General features: G+C 52.0%; 1 protein-coding gene across 1 annotated transcript; it reads right to left on the minus strand.

Annotated features, from left to right (window-relative positions):
• Positions 1–1,120: 1,120 nt before the first annotated feature.
• Positions 1,121–8,208, minus strand: MMP9 (matrix metallopeptidase 9). The gene is made up of 13 exons (XM_019749638.2): positions 7,993–8,208; positions 7,236–7,468; positions 6,713–6,861; positions 6,319–6,447; positions 6,056–6,229; positions 5,660–5,833; positions 5,107–5,283; positions 4,864–5,019; positions 3,746–4,028; positions 3,489–3,628; positions 2,988–3,138; positions 2,792–2,895; positions 1,121–1,434 (listed from the first exon to the last, which is right to left on the minus strand). Exons 1-13 carry the CDS (start codon positions 8,128–8,130, stop codon positions 1,316–1,318), a joined length of 2,127 nt encoding a protein of 708 aa, XP_019605197.2. The 5' UTR covers positions 8,131–8,208; the 3' UTR covers positions 1,121–1,315.
• Positions 8,209–14,008: the final 5,800 nt, after the last annotated feature.

Raw genomic sequence — 14,008 nt, forward strand, 5'->3', positions numbered from 1 at the left:
GTCAGTTTCACTATCCTCATGCTTATAGTCCATATTTCAGTTATCCACTCCTACCTTGCACATGGCACTTAGGTTGTGACCAGTGTCTCATTGTACAAACAATGCTGCAGTCAACATCCTTCTATGTGTTGTTTTGTGTACGTATGTATGAGGGATAGAGAGTAGGCACATTTTAAAGTTAATGGTTCTTGGTAAATAACTCTTAAAAGACAGTCCTATTTGTACAGTCACTCTTGCTCATCCTTCCAGCTTCAGTTCAAGATCAGATGTCATTTTGGCTTGGGAATGTCCCCTGACTTCAACCACAACACACAAAATCATACATACACACTCATCTTTAGGATAAAGGGTCACACACTGCACACTCTCTAATCTCATCCCCACCAGCCACAGAATCACTTATAACTGAGTTAGATTCTCTGGGGGTGGAGCCTGGAGTCTGCATTTTAAGGAAGTTCTAAGGGTACTTTTATGAACCCTAAAGTTTGAGGGCCACTGAGAGGTCCTTGGGACAGAAACATAGTCCAATGCATTTCTCTATCCCCAGTGCCCATTACAGGGCCTGGCTCCATGCAGGGGTTCAATAAATGTTTGATGGGGGCCGGCCCAGTGGCTCAGGCGGTTGGAGCTCCATGCTCCTAACTCCAAAGGCTGCCGGTTTGATTCCCACATGGGCCAGTGGGCTCTCAACCACAAGGTTGCCAGTTGGATTCCTCGAGTCCTACAAGGGATGGTGGGCTGCACCCCCTGCAACTAGCAAGGGCAACTGGACCTGGAGCTGAGCTGCGCCCTCCACAACTAAGATTGAAAGGACAACAACTTGACTTGGATAAAAGTCCTGGAAGTACACACTGTTCCCCAATAAAGTCCTGTCCCCTTTCCCCAATAAAATCTTAAAAAAATAATAATAATAAAAATAAATAAATGTTTCATGAATGGTTAGCCATTTCCTTGGCTGTAAAACAGGAATAATCACACTGTACTTTCCTAATAGGCATAATTAAATATGTTAATTTTTATGAAGTACTTAGAACACAGCTTGGCACAAAATAAGCACTTTGTTAAATACATACGTACATATATGTACATGCATGCATACATACATAAATAAATCTCAAGGTTAAAGAATCCAAGTTTATTAAAGACATTCCAACAACAAAAAAGGAAGGTGGGACAAGAGGGCCCAGCCCACCTCCACGCGTCCTTTTTTCTCCAGAAGACACCCACCAGTTTGTATCCGGCAAACTGGCTCCTTCCCCATCAGGATGGTCCCCATGGGGACCCACACTGCAGTGCTGAAACAGGATGGTGAGCCTTAGGCCTCAGGGCACTGCAGGATGTCATAGGTCACGTAGCCCACTTGATCCACTTGGTTCATCTCATTCCGGAAATTCATACGCCAGTAGAAGCGGTCCTGGCAGAAGTAAGCATTCTCTGCAGGGGAGAGGCAGGTACGAGAAGGGTGATTCCACCTCTCCCACGTGCACATATAGAAACAAGAGGAAAATCTTTACAATCATCCCTCCTGCCCTTTCTAGATCTTTCCAAGTTTTTCACATGACACCTCTATCTCCCCCACAGAGATGCTGGAAGGCACAGACACTGATGTCCAAAGCACTAGCACAGAGCCTGGCACATAGTAGGTGCTCAGGACAATTTCAACATTCATTCAACAAATCCGTTCATTCATTCAACAAATATTAATCATGCCAAGCACTATTAGAAGCACTGGGAATACAGCAGAGAAAAATTGCAGGCCTGATCTAAGTTCTTTTGGTGCTTACACTCAAGTGGGGTAAGACAGATAACAGGTAACAAACAAACATGTAAATAAAAGATTGGTTTTGACAATGCAGAAGAAGTAAAAGCAAGTGAGTGAATAGATAATGAGGGTCAGAGAAGGCTTCTTTAAAACGGTGGCTGTAATGCTGAGACCTGAAGAATGAGAGGAAGGCAGACCAGTGACAATCTGGGGAAAAAACCTCCCAGGCAGAGGGAACAACTGGCACAAGGCCCTAAGCAAGGAATGACCTTGATGTGTTCAAAGAGCAGCCAGAAGGCCAGTGTGGGTGGAGGGAAGAGAGAATCACAGGAATAGTGGAAGGGGATGAGGGCGGAGATGTCAGATCATGTCAGTTTCTTGGAAAAGGTCTGAAGTCACCCCCAAGACCACTCCTTGGGAGGTCTCCCACTCCTAACCCCTCCTTAGTCCCAGAGACGATATGAAAGGTATTGGACAACCAAGATGGCTTGGACTAGGGAGTTTGCAAAGAAGATAGTGAAAGTAAATACATCGGTGGTAGAGTCAACAGAACTTGTCAACTAATTGTATATGAGCGGGGAGAAAGAGAAAACAAGTACAATTCCAGCTACCATCCTCATTTTCCAAATGGGGAAACTGAGGCTCTGCAAGTAGCAGTGACTTTCCCAGAGACACACAGCTATGAATTGCTTCATTTATCACGATATTCCCAGGGGCAGCACAATGCCTGGCACATTACAGGCACTCGGTAAATTTTGTCTGATAAAACAATGAGCCTTCCTGCAAATCATGTGTCCTCTACTGTAGGGGAAAGAGGCAGGCAATTTGGATCCTAGCTCTGGTTGTGCCCCTGTGTCCCTGTATGATCTGGGGAAGGTCCCTGCCTTTATAGGGAGTTTATCCATGCTGGGGCATTTGCCTCAATCGTCAGGAGATTTTCCCTTCTCGCTCAGAATGTGACCAATCTCTACCATGGGAGGAGGTGTCTCAGGGAAGGACCCTCCCCTAACCCCCGTCTGCAGCCCTCACCTCGGTACTGGAAGATGTCGTGCGTGTCCAAGGGCACCCCGGGGAACATCTGGTCCACAGGGCTGGCGCTCTGGGGATCCACCTTCTGCGTCTTCACGTCGAACCTGCAGGAAGGCGGCGAGGAGACAGGTGCTGAGTCGGCTGACAGACGGATTTCGCCCGGGCTCCCCCTACCGGCGGTCCCCCTGGCCCTCACCTCCAGAAGTTCTGCCCGCTGAACAGCAGCACCTTACCCCCGCCCCGCGGGAGGCCACCGGTGACTTGGGTCACCTCCGGACCCAAGCCCAGCTTGTCCAGACGCCTCGGGCCTATCACCGACGCGCCTGTGTAGACCCACACTTGGCGCCCTGCAGGGGAGAAGGATCGCATAGTTTTGGGGGCAGGGAGAAGGCACACATTCTCCCTGAATGTCAAAAGGGAAAAGCCAACGAGGCCTTTCGAAGCCTGGCGTAACCGCAGTCTTTGCGCCCAACGAGCAGAGCCGCTCAGTACGATTGTGCAAGGGTGCGGTGAGGAGGGGAGCTGAAATTCATCCCCCACCGCCCTCCCCCGCTAAATTTGCTAAATTGCATCCGCCAGGAGGGAGTATCTTTTTCTAATCCGGGCAAGATGTTTTATGGATTATCCGCGGTCTCTTGGTCCTCCTAGATTGGTGAGGGGGTCGGGGAGGAGGGAAGGGAGAAAGGAGGACACTAACCAGAGAAGAAGAAAATCTTCTTGGTGAGAGGCTCCTCAAAGGCAGAGTCCAGCTTGTAGGGTAGTGTAGGCCACGTGTCCCTGATGAGGAAGGGGCCTTGCACCCTGTCTCTCTGTCCCTCAGAGAACTGCCAGTACTTCCTGGGAAGGCAATGGTGGGGCACTGACACTTGAGCCAAAGATGAGTGGGCGGGAAGGGACAGGCAGGTAGGTCCCTCCTCCAAGCCCCCTTCCTCGCCACACATCCCTGCCCCTCACCCATCCTTGAAGAAATGCAGGCGATTCCCGATTTCTGCGATGGCGTCGAAGATGTCTACATTGCAGACATCCTCAGATGGATCAAAAAACACTGTTGGGGCCGCAGTAGGGCCAGCAGTAGGGGGACCCGTGGGACCAACTGAAGGGGGGCCTGTGGGGCCAGCAGTGGGTCTCTCGGAGGGGCGGGCAGTGGGAGGCCCGGTGGTGCAGACCACTGGGGGAGCGGTGGGCTGGGTTGCAGGTGTGGTGGTTGGGGGCTGTGGCTCAGGTTTAGGGCGAGGACCTAAAAAGAGACACCAGGTGAGACACCCACTATTTCTGCATACCTCTGGGCCCATGAAATATCTACTCCCCAAAGCCTATGAATCCCCCGCTGGCACTCACTTCCACACTTTAGATGTCGGAGGCTGCCTTCCCCTCACCACAGGAAGGGGTGTCCTTTCCTACACTCAAGCCATATGTGGCTTTCATTCAAGCCCATATTTATCCAGTCCCTGCGTTCATCAGGCCTGGCTGGGCCCTAGAACATAAGACAGGCAGGAAAACCCCTCTTCCTTCCACCTCCCAGCTAGGAGAGAAATATTTTTTGAACACAAATTGAGTGCTAAACTGAGTGTTAAAAGCTTGATCAACTCTCATTAGCTAGCATGATCTTAAAAAAGAAAAACCCATAAAGTGGATTCTTTAAAATCCCCATTTTTTAAAATGAGGAAATACTACTAATGCTAATAATGACTATATGTACATATATATGTGGTCAAACACTTACATGGTGCTTACTATATGCCAGGCATTATTCTAACTCACTTAAACCTCCTGATAACTCTATGAGGCAGGCACTATTATTAGCCTCACTTTACAGATGAGGAAATTGTGGGGTGAAGTAACATACCCAAGGTCACCTACCCAGGAAGTGGCTGGACTAGCTTTTGAACCTATGTCTGTCTCACCCTAGAGTCTCAGTTCTTTATCACCATCTCAAAGCACTGACCCCTCAGCCATTAGACCCGCTTGACCCAGGATTCCCTGTAGATAGATGTTGAGGTCCCAACTTGCCCCACCCCTTCCCATTCTTTGCCCTTCCCTCTCCTCCCTCCATCCCTGCCCCAAAACCTCACCATACAGATGCTGGATGCCCTTCACGTCGTCCTCATGCAGGGGGGGCTCTTCGGTGTAGCGGTACATGGGGTACATGAGCGCCTCTGGCACGGATGAGTGATCTAAGCCTAGCGCATGGCCGAACTCATGTGCAGCCACGAGGAACAGGCTGTACCCTGGGAGACAAAGAGAGCTTGAGACGTGAGCCCTGTCCCCTCACATCCCAACTACCCCCAGCCCCAGAACCTCGGAACCCTGCCCACCTTGGTCTGGGCAGAAGCCCCACTTCTTGTCGCTGTCGAAGTCCGAGGTGGTGGCACACCAGAGGTGCCCATCGCTGCGACCCTCTCTGGTACATGTTGAGTACTCCTTGCCCAGGAAAACGAAGGGGAAAACGCACAGCTCCCCGGCCGAATTGCCCCCGGTCACCGTCGAGTCGACTGGAAAGACCCAGGGCCTTGGGTGAGCCAGGTAGGTGGATCCAATAAGGAGCCAGGGGCAGGTCAAACAAGGAGCTAGAGAATCTTGGTACCGTTTTTAAAGCCTAGGGGGCGATGTGCGGCGCAGCTGAGCCCAGACTAGGCTGGTGGGCGGGGCCTGGGGACCTGAGACCAAGTGAGAGGCAGCAGGCTAGGCTAAAGGCCAAGCCACATGGATGGGGCGGAGGCAATTGGAAGTCAGGGGGCGGGGCTGTGGTGAGGATGGGCATTGTCATGGCGGTCCTGAGGACCAACGACAAGTGGAGAGACAAACTGATGGGTGGAGGAGACACGTGTCTGGGACCAATGCTGAATCTGGTAGGCGGGGAAGAGATACCTCGGGTGGGGCAGAAGCCATAGAGTTTGTCCTGGTCATAGTTAGCGGTGGTGGCGCACCAGCGGTAGCCGTCCGAGCGACCGTCTGTGGTGCAGGCGGAGTAGGAGCGGCCCTCGAAAGTGAACGGAAACACGCAGGGCTTGCCGTCTGCATTGCCGTGCTGGGTGTAGAGTCCTGGGGAGGCCCACACATTACCCGGAGTTTATTGACCCCCAGGCCACCCGTGTACTCCATCCCTCGTCTCCTCATTTCACAGATGAGGAAACTGGGCCCAGAGCACAGGAGAGTGACTTGCTGGCCACACAGCACTAGTGACAGAGCTGGGATTAAAACCCAGGGTTCTGGACCTTCGAGGGTGGTGGGCGTCCCCCACCGTCGCCGCGACCCCGCACTCACTCTCGCTGGGGCAGAAGCCGAACAGACGGTCAACGTCAAAGTTGGCCGTGGTGCTGCACCAGAGCATGTCGTCTGAGCGGCCATCAGTGGTGCAGGCGGAGTAGGAGCGGCCCTCGAAGTTGAAGGGGAAGTGGCAGGGGGCGCCACCTGCGTTTCCAAAGTGGGTCTGAACCACTGCAGGAGGAGAGGGACGGGGGTCAGGGCGAATGGTAATGGGCACGAGGAGAAAAGGGAATGGGCGTCGCGGCGGCTCAGACTCTCACCGACGCCCTTGCCCAGAGACCACAACTCTTCATCGTCGAAATGGGCGTCTCCTTGAATTCCGGGGCCAGGAGGAAAGGCGTGTGCCAGGAGCCCGTCCTTCCCGTCGAAGGGATACCCATCTCCGTGCTCTGAGGAAGAAGATGGGAAGAAGAGTTAGCTGAGTACGGGTGTGCAGATGGTGTGCTACCCAAGGGCACGGAACTGAGTGGGCCTGGCGTCCCCGCGCTGTGCTGGGTCACGGAAGAGGAGGCGCCATAAGGGAGAGCGGGGGTGGGGGGCCAGGGTTGGGGGGACAAGCAAGAGACAGCCTGACCAGTGCCCCCTCTACTCTCTACATGGTCTTCTCTCCCCTGTCCCCAGACCCTCTTGGCTTGTCCCTTCTCGCGTTCTCACCCCGAACACCAAACTGGATAACGATGTCGGCTTCCCGGCCGTACACGCGAGTGAAGGTGAGCGGCGTCACCTTGCTCCAGACCGCGAAAGCGCGGGCAAAGGCGTCGTCGATCACGTCCTGCGGCAAGTCTTCCGAGTAGTTTTCGATCCTGTCGGGGAAAGGCAGGAGGACAGAGTCCCGAAGTGAGAGGCGGGAGCAGGGGCGACCGCAACACCCTCTGTCTCGGGGACTTGAACAGCCACAACGCTCTCTGCGCTCCACGCTATCACCAATAAAACACTGTCAGACGCGTCTTTCTCTTTGGACACTCACAAGGGCCCTGGCAAGGAAGACTCAGATTGTGAAGCCCATTTCCCCAAAGGGGAAACGGAGGCTCAAAGGTGGAGCCCCTTGCCCCGGGCTGCACATTTAGTGAAACCCACCGATAGGTGTAAGACCGGAAGTGTTCACCGACCGCCCGCGCCTATGAGGACCGACCTCCCCACCCGACTCCCGCTGTCCCCGCGGGACCCCGCCGCGCACCAGTACGTGATGTTCTGGTGGTGCCACTTGAGGTCACCCTCAAAGGTCTGGAATCGGCCCAGGTCTGGGACGCCGCAGCGCGGGGCACGCATAGCCTCCAGGGTGGTGCTGTCCAGCTCTCCAGTCTCCGGCAGAGCCAGACGCCTCTGGAGAACCCGCAATGCCCGACTCAGGGACTGGTTGTCGTTTCCAAACTCCGCCACTTTAGTGTAGCCATAGCGGTACAGATATTCCTGTGGATGAAGGGGCAGAGATTTCCCAGAGCCTTGACTCCCTTTCTGTGCCCTAATGAGTCAGGACCTCATCCCTCTAGGAGCGAGGGGAGTGGCACCGAGGCAGGGTACGCAGGGTTTGGTACCCTGGACACCAGTGCCTGTACCTGCCCAAGTATCTCCTCTCCTGTAGACTTCCTCAGCTCCTGCCCACCCCGGCTGCCCCTGGCCACACCTCCCTCAGGGCTCCCTAGAGTTTACCCCTGTTCAACCCCAGCCTATGTCCCCTCCAGAACCCTCCAATGCTCCCCAACACCATTTCCCACTCCCATCTAGGAAATCCTCATTAACCCCTTCCTAGCCATGATTGCCCAGCGCATCCACAGGACCACCCCCACCCCCCCCAGTGCCTGATCCTGGACACCTCTGTTCTCTAGACATGCCCATCACCCCCAGTATGCCCCAAAATATCTCCTCTGAAGCTCCATACCCTCCCTGGAACTCCAACTCGAGGACTGCAACTCTAGTCTGGGGTGTTTGCCTACCTCTGCCAGCTGTGTGTTCGTGAGACTGGTTCTCAGGTCTCCTGGGAAGACCACAACAGTGGGCTGGTGCCGTCTGGGGGCAGCAGAGCAGCAGCCCAGCGCCAGGAGCGCCAGGACCAGCGACAGCCAGGGGCTCATGGTGAGGGTAGCAGTGTCTGGCTGCAGCCGCACTTGTGGGGGCTTTAAGGAGGCGCTGTTAACTGAACCAGTGACCCCGCCCCTCCCGCCAGGCCAGGCAGGGGCTGACTCAGGGGATGGTGTGTGTGTGTGTGTGTGTGTGTGTGTGTGTGTGTGTGTGTTGGCAGCCCCAGCATGAGAAGGCAAAGAAAGGGCTTACACCACCTCCTCTCCCCTCTGCCCACAGTCCCCGTTGCTGAGTCAGGCAGGACCCCAGACCCACAGAGACCTACAGGAAACCACAGGCCCATAAGGGAAGGTTGGGTTTTGCAAACTGCAGAGCTTGTGAGAAGTGTTTGAAAGAGAGGGGAGGAGATGAAGCTGGAGGACTCCCTGAGCGCTTCATCTGACGGCAGCAAGTGGTCGGCCTAAGGGCAGAGGATGGAAGATTCCCTGAGGTCTCTGTCTGAACTTAGTGATCCCCCTTTCTGGTCCCCTCTATGGGACCCTCCTGTCACTCCCAGACTCTGTCCACTTTTCTCCTCCCTGGAAGTTTCCCTTGACTCAGCTTCCTCTTGCTGCCCCACCTGGCCTGGAAGGAGTGGGCTCTGCTAGGCAGGAATTGGGGAATTCCACTTGGGGCAACCGCTGTCTATACAGGCTGACTGCTTCAAACTCATGGGGGGTTTGTAGCAGCTGGAAGGTAGCAGACATGGCTTTATTCTCTTCCTTTAGTGCCTTGGGCAAATGTCCTCACTCTGAATTTTTCTCAGCTGGAATAAAAAGGCGCGGGGGGTGGGGGGCTTTGTCCCTAAATAATGTGAGGATAAAATGAGATCAAACCGATAAAATGCTTAACACAGTGTATGTTGCAAGCCTTCAACAGATTACCATGATTGCTTTTAATTATCTGAGCCAAAACCACGATTCCAACTTGGAGTGAGGAGTCTGGGGACTTGGGCTCTAATCTGCTGTGTGTGCCTTCCCCTCTCTGGGCTTTGGACTTTTCAACTGCAACATAGGGGGATAGAGGTGCTCTCCAGGAGCCTTTCAGTGCTCCAGCCCTGCTCCATCCACACAAGCTCCAGCACCAATTAGCACCACTCGTGCCAATAACCAGCAGCCTCCCTCCCTTCCTTCTTCCCAGCCAGCCAGCCAGGAGCAGGATCTGCATTTGCCTTCTTTGAGGCATTATTTGGGAAGGCCAGTAATAAAAATTCAGTAAGCTGTGTTTAAGGGGCTTATGTGCCGAGCACTTTATATGCTTATCTAATAAATGAGTCTGTGAGTTGGAGGAAATTAGCTTCCCTTATAGGAAAATGGAAGCTCTAGAGTTCACTAATTGATGAGCATTTGCTTTGGAGTCACACAGTTCTGGTTTTCAGTCGCAGCTCTGCCGTTCCCCAGCTATGTGACCTTGGGCAAGTCACTTCACCTCTGAGCCATAGTAATAATTCATTTTTGGAGATCTACTTTGTAGTACTGTGGTAAGTTCCCTAGAAGCATCTCATCTCCTCCTCACCACCATCTGTCTGTGAGGCTGGTTCAATGAGTACCCCTCCCATTTTTAGAGGAGGAAACTGAGGCTCAGAGCAGTTAAGGAACGTGCCTGTGATCACCGAGTTAATACAGAGAACCACAAGCCTAGGGCTCCCTGGTTCTGAAGCTTTTCATGTTTATGGCCATTTACGGGGAACTGAGATGACCAGGGGTTGAAGGGGAGTGGGGGGATGGGATGGAGGAGGGCGATTTAAAACCTGGACCCTTCTCCTCTGATCCCCTGCACCCACGGAAGATCAGAGAGGAGGCTCAGGACGTTGGGGAATCAGAGGCTGGGACAAGGGACCCACGGTGACTATATTCCAGATTTGAGAGTGTGGGGTCAGAGCAATATGATTTTGGAGATGGAAACAAAGAGACCCTCCCATCCAGGGGAATCTTCATCTGGAGGCAGCTAGGGGCTCTAGGAGAATCCATGAACTACCCCCAACTTGCCAACAACTGTATAAAATACGTCATATCTATGTATATATGTCATATTCCTCAAATTTAGCAATATTGACATTTGGGGCTGATAATTCTTTGTTGGGAGGACCTTCCTATGCATTTATGTTTGGTAGCAGCACCAGCCTCCACCCACTAGAGACCAGTAGCACCTCCCCCTGCCAGTTGTGACAACCAGAAAGGTTACCAAACATTGCCAAATGTCCCCGGGATGGGTGGGAGCGGCAAAGGCACCCCCGGTTGAGAACTGATAGATGTTGATTTTTTTATGTCAACGGTCCAAAAATCTCGTCGTATATGCTCAAACATGGATGATGATCCTCGAAGCTTTAAAGTCCATTTACTCAACGAATATTAGTTGAGTTTTTACAGACCAGGTATTGTGCTAAGAACTGGGAATGTAGTAATGACCAAGATAGCTTTTCTTCATGCTCGTGGAGCTGAGAGTCCAGTAGGGGAGAAACTGAATGAGTAATTCATTACCAATGAGACAAACGTCACAACTACCCCCATTATGCAGTTAAGGAAACTGAGGCCCAGAGTGAAGAATTTGCCTCTCTTATGTCACAAAGCAAGCCAGGGACCGAGTGAGGGGGCCGATAAGGACTGGTAGCTAAAAGCCTACACTCTGGAGCCAAGCTGCTTAAGTTCAAATCTCAGCTGTGGTATGAACCTGCTGTGTGATCTGATTAGTCTACACAACCTGTCAGTGCCTCAGTTTCCACATCTGTAAGATGGGGGTAATAATAGTGCTTACCTCAGGGGTCATAAAGGTCAAGTGAGTTAACCTATATAAAGTGCCTGGCACATGGTAATAAGTGCTTGAAGCTACTCTAAATACGATTGCCTCGGCGCCAGCTGACTTTACCAAATGGGGAGCAGGGAGAGAACACCCTGCCTGGAACCCCAGAGCCTGATTCCTAGAGCCAATCCAAGCAAGAACGCTCCTTTTTTTACTGCCTCCCAACTTCCTCCTTTACCCCTGGCTCCCCAACCCCCATCAAGGGGAACTTAGAGAGAGCTTGGCTTTCAACACCAATGGCAGGAAGTGGTTCTGGTTATCACATCCCCCTTCCCCACTTCCCCACCCCTCCTTCCAATACCACAGCAGAGTTTAGCCAAGGCCCTGGGAGAGGAGGCAGGGAGCAGGCTATACCCCAGGTGGGCACTCCCTAACCCTGACCCAGGTCATATCTTGGACTCTAAGCCCCTCACCCAGGTAGGGGCCTCATTCGGATGGGGAGGGGGCTGATCCTGGAGTCCTGAGTCACCAGCTGGATGACACAGCCCTGCAGGCTGCTATTAGTAACTCCAGGCCCCCAAACCAGGGTCAGCCTCACGAGATGAGGAATCTCTCCCCCTATCTATGATGGGGGAACTCCAAGCCTGCTTCTCCCAAACCTGCCAGGCCTGAGAGGCCCCGGCAGGATGTAGAGAAGACAATGGTGTCTAACATGAAACAGAAAGGTGTGTACATTGCAAGACATTGCCCCAAGGGAGAATATCACTCAAGTACACACCCCCACCCACAAACACACCTGCCATCCCTAGCCCCAGGGTGGTGGCAATTCCCAGGCTGACTCTTAGAGGCCCAAATAACAACACTGTCATGCCTCCCACTTATCTGTATAGAGCTCCTTCGACAGGAAGCCATAGAGAATAGACTTTGGAATCAGACTTTCTGGGCTCAAATTCCAGCTCCTATTTTTTCTGACTGTGTGACCTTAGGCAAGTCCCTTTGCCTCTCTGACCCCATTTCCTCACATATAAAATGGGGAGAGAACAGTCCTCACTCAAAAGGTTGTGAGGGGGCGGCTCAGGTGGCTCAGTTGGTTAGAGCACTGGCTCTCAACAACAAGGTTGGCGATTCAATTCCCCGCAAGGGATGGTGGGCTGTGCCCCCTGCAACTAAAGATTGAAAATGGCAATTGGACGTGGAGCTGAGCTGCACCTTCCACAACTAGATTGAAGGACAACTTGGAGCTGATGGACCCTGGAGAAACACACTGTTCCCCAATTTCCCCCCCCCCCAAAAAAAAAGGTTGTGAAAGTATTAAATGAGATTATACATTGTAAGTTTTCAGCACATAGTAGGTATGCAGGGGAAAAAAGTTAGCTATAATGATTGTGTTACTCTGATGTTCTCATCTTTACAAATCAGGACTTATGATCCCAGTTAACTCTACAATTTCAGATTCATAAGCCCCTTTTACTGGTGAGGAATCTGCGAGGCTCAGGGAGTTGCCCACGTCCACACAGCTAGAAAGGGACAGACGTGGGACTCCACCCAGACCTGACACCAGCACCCTGTTCCTCCCACCACATTCTGCATATGTCCCCTGCCACCTCTGTCTGTGATCATTCTAATAGTCAATGCACGGGGGGAGGGGGCTTTGACAGTCTATCCAGTGCTATCGTGTACCTTATATCACTTCTGATTTGCACCAAATGACAGATCTTCTTAATGTCCTATTTGAATCTGAGCTTTCAGAACTCCTTGGCATTCATCGGAAATAGAGACTGTAAACGATTTTCAGTCTTGGGCCAGGTGACTGGCCAAGGCCCAGAGAAGTGCTTCAGTTTGCTCTCTGTCAAACAGCTGGTCAGTGACAGAGCTCCTGCCCAGGCCTTCTGACTCTGAATCCCGTGCTAATATCAGGTCACTGGATCTGGCAAGAAGGAAGTCAGTGGGGGAAGCAGCCTGGGGATTAGGGGGTGCGCAGAAGTCAGGTTGGAGGGGGTAAACCCAGGAACCAACAGAGAGAACAGGTGTGGGGTATTTGGCTGGGCTCTATAGGGAAAAAAATGGGGGTGGAGGGGTAAAAGAGGGGAAATTAAGGATTAAGGTGGCTGGAAGCGGCAAAGAGCCTAGGGGAGTTTCCTTTAAGGCGAGAGACTCATATGCTGATTGATGGAAGGAACGGTGCTGTGGAAGGAGAGATATGCGAGGGGGAAAAGGATGAGCTTAGAAACAGTCCCTTTGGCATGGGATAGCCCACTGGCAGGTAAGGCTATGCTTGGGGTCCCAGCAAAGCAGGTGCAGCCCCAAAATACACTTTTAAAACAGTGTTTGTTTTTTATTAAGATTTTTTTTTTAGAGCAGTTTTAGGTTCACAGCAAAATTAAGAGGAAAGTACAGAGATTTGCCATCTAGCCGCTGCCCCCACACAGGTACAGCCTTCCCTTTTGTCAATGTCCCCCAGCAGAGCGGGACATCTGTTACAAGAGATGAAATTTCATGGGTACATCATCATCACCCAAAATGCATAGTTTAGGGTTCACTCTTGGAGTTGTACCTTCTATGGGTTTGGACAAATGCGTAACGTGTATCCATCATCAGGTTATCATATAGAGTAGTTTCACTGCCCTAAAAATCCTCCATGCTCTGCTTATTCATTCCTCCCCACCACAAAGATTGTTTTTGATATTTGAAAAACTTCCTTAAAGTAGCCAGCATGGGAAAAATCAGATCTTTGTTGGACTTCCTTATATAGTCATTTCAGGGTTTAGTATTGTTTTACTTTGGATGACATATAGGGAAGGACATTATACTCTCAGTGATCACAGCCCCTAAAGGTTTGGATCTGGTCCTGTTCCCAGGCGGGTGGGGGAGTCCCTAATCCTTGGAAATCCCAGGCTGAACATTCGTGGCCACTCAGTCACTCAGTCCCTACTGGCCCTGGGCAATGGAGCAGGAGGGAGATGTCCACATAGCACACGGGACAACTAGCAATTTCTTTTCCCCTTTTACAAACCTGGGTTGCACCCCTACTCTTGGTCAGGCACACTGTCTCATGCACCTTCTAGTTCGGGCGGCTGACATGTAGTCCGAGAGCCAGCAGCATCAGCAGCTCCTGAGAATTGGTTAGAAATGCAGATCTTCATCTGCCCATTG

The sequence above is a fragment of the Rhinolophus sinicus genome, linkage group LG13 (genome assembly GCF_036562045.2).
Source record: "Rhinolophus sinicus isolate RSC01 linkage group LG13, ASM3656204v1, whole genome shotgun sequence".
Lineage (NCBI taxonomy): Eukaryota > Metazoa > Chordata > Mammalia > Chiroptera > Rhinolophidae > Rhinolophus > Rhinolophus sinicus.

Coding starts and splice junctions, on each gene's coding strand:
- MMP9 (XM_019749638.2), bottom strand. CDS start 8,130: ATGAGCCCCTGGCTGTCGCTGGTCCTGGCGCTCCTGGCGCTGGGCTGC. Junction 4,029..4,863: donor GGGCATCCAGCATCTGTATG/GTGAGGTTTTGG, acceptor GTCTCTTTTTAG/GTCCTCGCCCTAAACCTGAG. Junction 3,629..3,745: donor CTGCATTTCTTCAAGGATGG/GTGAGGGGCAGG, acceptor TTGCCTTCCCAG/GAAGTACTGGCAGTTCTCTG.